This window comes from Erigeron canadensis, chromosome 5 (genome assembly GCF_010389155.1).
Source record: "Erigeron canadensis isolate Cc75 chromosome 5, C_canadensis_v1, whole genome shotgun sequence".
In the NCBI taxonomy this organism is placed as follows: domain Eukaryota; kingdom Viridiplantae; phylum Streptophyta; class Magnoliopsida; order Asterales; family Asteraceae; genus Erigeron; species Erigeron canadensis.
The window spans coordinates 36287344-36295187 of NC_057765.1; the positions used below are offsets into that span (position 1 = coordinate 36287344).

The window sequence follows — 7844 nt, forward strand, 5'->3', positions numbered from 1 at the left end:
CTGGCACTCATAAGATGCTTTCGGCAATGTTCAGATTTCAACGAAAAAATTCCATTAAAACCATACCTAAAAAAATGTGAGATGCAATTCTAAAAGTACAGACTGCACTGATGTTGACGCCAAGCACATAAAACATCAGGACCCAGATGGAAATTCAACCATGCCAAAATTTTCAATGATTCTCAATAACGTGGGGAAAAAACAGTCTACTCCTAACCTTTTACAAGCATTGCATCTTGTCCTTTGGCACGACTTAGGATTACAAGCCAACCCAATATGATCGTCCATTCGAGTTGTGCATTGGAGATACTGTTGGAGAGGTCACACACCATTCATACCATACCTAAATCACAATATCCAATGATTTAAATGAAATAGCATTTACCAATGGTGGCGATGTGGACATGCTGGAAGGGTTGGGTGCTTGGACAAAACAAGTTGCATTCGACAAAAACTCTCTTAGTCCGAGAAGGGTTTACTTTTTATAAAGAGAATGCACCAGAATAATAGTATATGATTACCAAAAAATAGAAAGTACTTTTTTATAATGGTAAAAAAAGGATTATCACTACAAAAATCTAACTTTCTGAAATAAATGGTTTAAAAAGGTTTGATGATTTAAAGATACCTTGGATGACTTCTGGCCAAATCTATATGGTTTCTCTTAGCTATTTTTTTGAACTTCACCCACTCAATCCATTAAAGATAATACATAATGTCATAACTCAAATTGACCCATGCATTATGTGGGTCAAAAGTGTCATGCACAAAGGGATGATTTACCTTGGTGTTGCCACAACACCGCCAAATGTGGAATTCCAAGGGGGAGCCAGCTTTCACATACATGGGTGATCTTAGTGGGAAGAAGATCGGAAACCTATACAATCAGTATATGCATACGCAATTATGATCAAATGTGTAAAAGTGTGATACCAAACAATAAATAAAAAAACTAAATGAGTGCTAAAAAGAGATTTCATATATGGACATACCAGCTAAACATGTTTGGTGTTGCCGTAGATGGTTCGATGCCAAGATGTACATCTTTGTAGAGTACAGAATCAAAATAACCAGCAAATCCTGTATACCATTGTAAAAGGGTTATAAAAACTCCACAATATGATCTTTCTTGACATAATGATTCAATATTCCATTAAAATTTGCAAAGAAGTTAGACATTTGATATACCATGAACAATAAATGATCCAGTATCAGTAGGAACCTCAAACCGAAGCTTCTTGTACCGCTGATTACTTTTATTGGGAGAGTAATTTGGATGGGTAAAGGTGAATACCTGACAAGAACAAGAAACGGGATATTGTAATTCAATGAAAGTCAAATAGCTATAACTCACCACTTGAAGACACCATCAGCTATACAATAAGTGGTAGATGCGAAAGATAACTTACAGATTGAGATGGGGAAAGTTTGGCCAAACGGTGCAACTTTACAACATATGCAGTTTCAAAGTGTAAAAGATCTTTGTGCAAACTGACCTGAAATTAAACCATTAAGTCAAATACCTGTACATCTACTCAGCTAATGATAAATGGAACATGAATGAGTAAATATATTACTTACATCATTATACAACTTTGATGTAGTCACAGGCTGTATAAAACTTGTATAGCTGACACAAAACAAGAAATAAAAACAATTGTTCAGTCCAAAAGAAATATATGAGATAACAAGATTTTGCTCAACTACAACACAAGTTGCACACATGATAACTAAATAATCAATAAACTATGACCATATATAGACATGATATACATACGATGATGGAATTGAGATCCCATCTGGCTTTAAAAATCGTTGAGCACCATCAAGACACTCGGGTGAGAGCTCATTGTCACCAAAAGAACCAAGTAACTCACTGACCTACATTGAAAATAAAAAATAAAAAAATTAACCCATACAATCAAATGGTTAATAAAAAGTATGCAAAAAAGTTTATTGGCAAGCTTACATACCAAAATATCTGCTTTCTCTGGAGCATTCCAACGACGCATGTCACAGGAAATTATGGTCACCATGTTTTCCCAACCCTCTAATTTAACTAAGCTCTAATACCAAAAAGAACGGTACACGTTAAAGAATAAACTGAATCAGAAAATAAAAAGATAAGTCCAACAAGAAAACACTTGAAAGAACCTAAAGATAAATTTCAACTTACATGAAGAGTAACCACTGCATTTGGATTCTTTTCTACAGCATAAACTTTCAACTTACGCCCAGTTTCTTCAGCAGCCTATTCACAAAGAAACAGAACAATAACTACCATGACAATTAACAGTAACCTTTCAAAGGGAAGTGTAACTGAGTAAGTAACAAGAACCTAGGTTGAGCTTGTAGACATATTAATTTTATGATGTCTTTTATTTCAAAGAGGACAAAGGGGTCAAAAATGCGTCGAACAAAATACCTGTAACGATGCTCTAACAAGCGGCCCTCGCCCAGCACCTACCACCATCAATACCTGCAAGAAGTACATATTTAAAGGAAACATTTGCTGCAAGAAATATTCAGGCACAACAGCTGATATATAATGGAAGACTAGAATTGTGCCCGCGCATTACACTGATTAGTTTCTCAAAAAAAAATTAACTTGAGCTTCAATCAAATTCAAAATTTTAACATAAAATTCGTAAATTCAGTTCGGAAATGCAGAAAGGGGTGACGGTGGTTGGCTTCACCAACCACGCACTTTGGATTGTGTAGCACACGGGTATAGAGATTGTGTTTGTTATTTAAAGATAAAATGAATAGGTATAATAGATATAGACATAATATACATATAGAATTTTTGATAAAGTAACAACATAGACAATTCGTAAGTGAAGCTTACGACTGTTGTGGTAGATGCATTCTCATCGGGAATCCTATCCACCAACGCTTTACTGACTGCCCTTTGGTACTGCCAGTTCACAAGTACATAAACAATTAACAAACAGGAATAAGAGAGACTCTCAAATCATTAACTCATTGATTAACAGATACCTATTTACCAGACTGCGATAAGATATAGGAATATATACAGCTAGAATTTAGTGGCTACACGTCCATTCCAAGATTATGTTACATCGCTACTTTCAAGCATTAGATATTTGCAAGAACTTAAGTTGAAAATATATCACTAATATACTTGCAGAAATTGAAGTTCCCCAAGAAAGTAGATGATACCTGGATGTACTTGACACTGTCTTTTTCAAACGTTTCATAAGTTTGTGCTTCTAGATTATCCATTAGAGGCTGCAATGAACAGAACGGTAAATAACTGTAGTAAGTGTCAGCATTACCAGCAAAAGAAATAACATGTAACAAACTGGCACAAAAAAACTTACTTGCAAGGGAGATTGTAGAAAATCTCTGTAACCATGCTGCATAATTAAACGGGTCAACAATCTTACAATTTCGAAGGAATATTTGTAATCAACAGTCCATTGAGAATAATGGGCCTAAGATCTCACCTCAAATCGTTCTTGTTCAGAAAGGGGTTCCATTTTCTGATATAAATAACCAACATAGTCCAAGTACGACCTTAGGTCATGTCTTTGGGATTCTGGTTGACAAAATATATAAAATAAAAATAGGAAAGTCTCAATCATTGACTTAGCTTTCATGAATCTTGATGATATGCAGCTGTAGGCTATGAAACATCGTCAAATTAAAACTTACGCCGGGCATAATCATCTGTTTGGTTATCATCAGAAGGTGTGGTCCCAATGGGAAGTTTGTGCACTGCCTTTCCAGAAAGCACTACCTGAGAAATTTTGTAAGTAGACTAATAAATTATGGTGGATCTGAAGTATTAAATGGATAATATGATGAGGGATATTTAACAAAGGCAGTGTTTGAGAACGCATCCGCTCGTCTCTAGAAGGGAACATTAATACCTGTATCGAATAGTAAAAAAAACCACTCAGCAGCTTTTGATGTCGCTTTGATAGGCATGGATATCCACGTGCATTTGTTAGGAAAGACTGACATAATTGAGAAATATGTTAATTTGAAGTATATATACATTCAGCTTAACATTATATAAGAATAAAAAAACGGTAACAATATACGTACATCGGTATGAACAATGGCTGTTTTGACAGGCTCTCCAAACCAACGCCCAAGAGAATTAACAGAAGGTAGTGAAGACCTACAATTATAAACATCATCTAAAATCAACGCTGGTATAAATATAGTTTAATAAAAGTTTAGCAATAACGTTATATAGCCCTATATAGCTGAAGAAATGATCCAAAACGTGAAAAGAAGGCTTGTCAACTCACAGAACATCAAGAGCAATTGACAGCTGACTGTGATGTTCACACAATTCGCGAAATGCATTCCACATTTCCCAAGAGTCAGTAGGCTCTACTTCCTGTAAGCCACAAAGAATCACAAATAAGTGCTTACAGCAGTAATACCATACAGTATTTGGACAAAGAGTTGCTTCTATGAAGAGGTCACCGAGACACCAACCATGCCATCGGAAGATCCAACCCCGGTATCATCATCATCAGACTTCACCAAAGGAATCCTAAGCCACAACTTCAAAATAAAAACGGGCCATCAGAATATGGGTGAAAGGGAATTTACCTTGATTAGCTTTATATATTAACCAACAAAAGAAAACAGGCACAAAGACTAAGTGTCAGTGCGACTAGTACAAGAACAATGCCCAAAAGCATACAACTAATCATGGTTAGTGACATGCCACTTCTCATGAAAACTAAATATGAATAGAACAAACAAAAATGAGAAAGGTAATGCATAAATGCAACTCCCAGTACCTGCATATGATTTAGGTTTTGTAGAATCTGGTTCACACATCTGGCATAATTACCACAAGATTTCCCTTTGGGTGAAGGAAGAAGACATGCCTGTAAGAAAACAGATATTTTCACTGTATGCTCATAAAACTCAGGTTAAGGCAGAAAAGGTACAGATTCAAAATCTTATAATCTCCAAGAAAAAACATCAAATTTTTTCAACCTGTAAAGAAAGATGAGAAGCCCAAGCTAACTCTTGCTTGAGAGCAATTTCAGAATCCTCCCGCAGAACATCATCTTCTGAATCCAAGTCGATCCAGGAGCTAATCTTGCCTGATAACAAGTGAAAAATATTAACAAAAAGGACAGCAAAGCTTTCTATCAATCAAAACTGAACTAAATATGGGAATAAAGTTATACCAACAACACGACTACTCCACTCTGATGGGCTCAAAACCAAGTCTGATCCAGCAAAAGGAAGCACACTGGAGTCCCTGCTAGCACTATCAATCAGGCTAGGCCTATATCCAGGTTCCATCTAAAACACAAAAACGTACTTAAGTTATTCAACAAACACCGCGGACAGAAAAGCAAAAGAGAGACAAGTAAACTGGATAGCCCAAACACAAAGCCACCTTTGTTTTTCAAATTTTCGTTTTGAACAATGCATCAAGTCAAAACTTTACAAGATAACCATTTGTTCAAAAGGCATATTGTACCTATTTTTTTTTTATAGAAAAGCACCAAATACGAACCACCAAAAACTATATAAACTTAAGCACAAAATCAATGTTTATCAGGTGATACGCTCCAAATTTGCCCTCTCAGTGACAAATAAGGACCTTTGAAAAGATCTGTAGCAAACCTGCTCTTTTAATATATTTCAGATTGCAAATTTGCTCTTTTAGATTTTATCAGTATACGTATAGCTCCCACAAGCTACATTTAAAACATGAATTCAATACTATCTAAATATTACATATCCAATAAATTAATAAACAAAAAGAAAGCATCCAGTTTATCATTGCATATATATATATATATATATATTATAGGTTTGGGTTCAGATGAGATCAACCATCTGCACGTCTTCTTCTTTATCTTTTTGTTTTTCAATTCGTAGCTTCTAGCATGCTTTTAGTCATGTATAAAAAGGTTTGGTTAAAAACAAACTTAATGTGCAAACTTTTCATCACAAAGACTTTGTTCTTATATACATTGTAAAGGTTAGACCTTATTTGAGGTCAATGATACCATCACCTTCCATTGAAGTTTTTGCAGAAATTATCATGTTTTGCAAACTTCAAATCAATTTCAGTATCTTAAAACGCAGAGTCCCAGAAAAAAATCCATAAAAAAATAGATATATAAAGGTACTAAATAATATAAAGATTCAATCTTTTTCATTTCACATAACAACTAATGATCCCAACTTCATAATTGTTCTTTGCTGCACCTAAATTGTATGCTGTTAACAGCATATATCCATACCCCCTATCTTCTTATATATGTATATATATACATATATTTATTTATTTATCATGTGGGAAATTCAGGGGGAGGTGTTTGTGAAAGTAGCAGGAATGATGTTAACAGCATTTTATATTTTCCCATATATGAATACACACAAAAAGAAAATATTTCACACATAAAAGCAGTCAAACAATAAGAAAACACAAATGCAGACACATAATAAAAGATAAATACATACAAATTACAAACTTTATGCATATATAGATAAGCATACCAAAGGAGCAACAACAAAATCAAAACCACCATTGATGTTACAAGAAAGAACATGAGGCATGTCATCATTGAATTCAGTTTCAACTCCACAGTATCTTGATTCACTTTTTTCCCCTAAATTATCTCCCAATGGCATTTTCACCACCAAAGTTTTAAACTTTTTTAATTTCTAGGGTTTTACTGGAAATCAAGAAATAAAAAGCAGCAGAATTGGCTTCTTCTAGGGTTTTGGGGTTTTAAGTGTTTTGGTATTGTTTTGGGTTATACGAAATTAGTCCTTTAGATAAGTATTTTTATAACTTCTAGTCCTTGTGAATGGAAGTTGTTTTGTAAGTTAGTCCTTTTACTAGTAATTTACCCGTACGTCGTTGTGGGTCTGACATATTGTGTAACGCCCCAAATCTTTTTGATTTGACCATTGACCTATAGTAAGTTTTCGTTAGGTTAGGTCCCGTTAATTAGTGTGCGACTATATGTGCTTATGTGTTTCTAGATTTGTATTGTAATGGTACTTTTTAGCAATTAGCATCTTGTTAATTTGCTTTTTTGAATAAAAATTTTCACTGTTTAAAAAATGTGCTTATGTGTTTTAATTTGATCAATTTTTAAATGTGTAAATTTGCTACATGATAATGTGTTGTGATGAAATTAAATAAATCATTATGTATTTAAAGATGTCGATAAGTCCTCCCCATATAATAAAAGCCTAAAAAAGGAGTTCTCTTAGGCATTAAACGACCATTTAAGTGGTATTATGAGTTATTAGGAAGTGCAAAGGTTTAGATATTAAATTTTCACAAGTTAGTCCAACTTATTTTAGACCATATCACGTCCCTAATGACCATAAATTAGATCATAATCCTTATAAACTTTCACACACAAACTCCAAAGGCCCTTCCTCAAGTTCTACTTGATTTTTTGACTTTTCAAAAGGAATTTTCATAACTTTTCAATACATTAATCCTCTTTACATGTAATATATAATTATTTGATTGTTTATTAAGTTCCTCAATTAAGTTTTGTCCATTAGATCGGGCCTTTTAGTATTTTCAGTTAAAAATCGATATCTTTCGTTAGTAGTTACATTAATTGAAATAGCTAACAACATCAAGTTGTAAACTTTAATGATGATTCATGTTGTCTAGACGTATATAAGTCAATTCGAGGTAGTTAGTTGGAATTCCACTTGTTATGGAAACGATATGTATAATGTAGTATGTGACATGTTGATTGTGTCGATTAATGGTAAGTGATATGCCTTATGTAAAAATGAGATGAATTTGATGAAATGTTTTAACGGTAAATTATTTGTCAAACTAACATGTTATCTTA

General features: G+C 33.9%; 1 protein-coding gene across 1 annotated transcript; it reads right to left on the reverse strand.

Annotated features, from left to right (window-relative positions):
• Positions 1 to 35: 35 nt before the first annotated feature.
• On the reverse strand, positions 36 to 6744 carry LOC122599741 (protein arginine N-methyltransferase 1.5). Its single transcript, XM_043772301.1, has 23 exons — positions 6514 to 6744; positions 5187 to 5304; positions 4990 to 5099; positions 4788 to 4877; positions 4477 to 4545; positions 4284 to 4375; positions 4075 to 4150; positions 3897 to 3983; positions 3679 to 3763; positions 3471 to 3562; positions 3345 to 3380; positions 3184 to 3252; positions 2849 to 2917; positions 2426 to 2479; positions 2177 to 2251; positions 1974 to 2066; positions 1778 to 1881; positions 1582 to 1630; positions 1410 to 1496; positions 1189 to 1294; positions 993 to 1080; positions 784 to 877; positions 36 to 343 (listed from the first exon to the last, which is right to left on the reverse strand). Exons 1-23 carry the CDS (start codon positions 6646 to 6648, stop codon positions 260 to 262), a joined length of 1962 nt encoding a protein of 653 aa, XP_043628236.1. The 5' UTR covers positions 6649 to 6744; the 3' UTR covers positions 36 to 259.
• Between the last annotated feature and the right edge of the window lie 1100 nt (positions 6745 to 7844).

Excerpts from the sequence above, each read along its gene's own strand:
- LOC122599741 (XM_043772301.1), bottom strand. The coding sequence starts at position 6,648 with ATGCCATTGGGAGATAATTTAGGGGAAAAAAGTGAATCAAGATACTGT. Across the intron at positions 4,376-4,476 it reads TTGGATCTTCCGATGGCATG|GAAGTAGAGCCTACTGACTC; the intron begins GTTGGTGTCTCG and ends TGTGGCTTACAG. Across the intron at positions 878-992 it reads ACACCAAACATGTTTAGCTG|GTTTCCGATCTTCTTCCCAC; the intron begins GTATGTCCATAT and ends CTGATTGTATAG.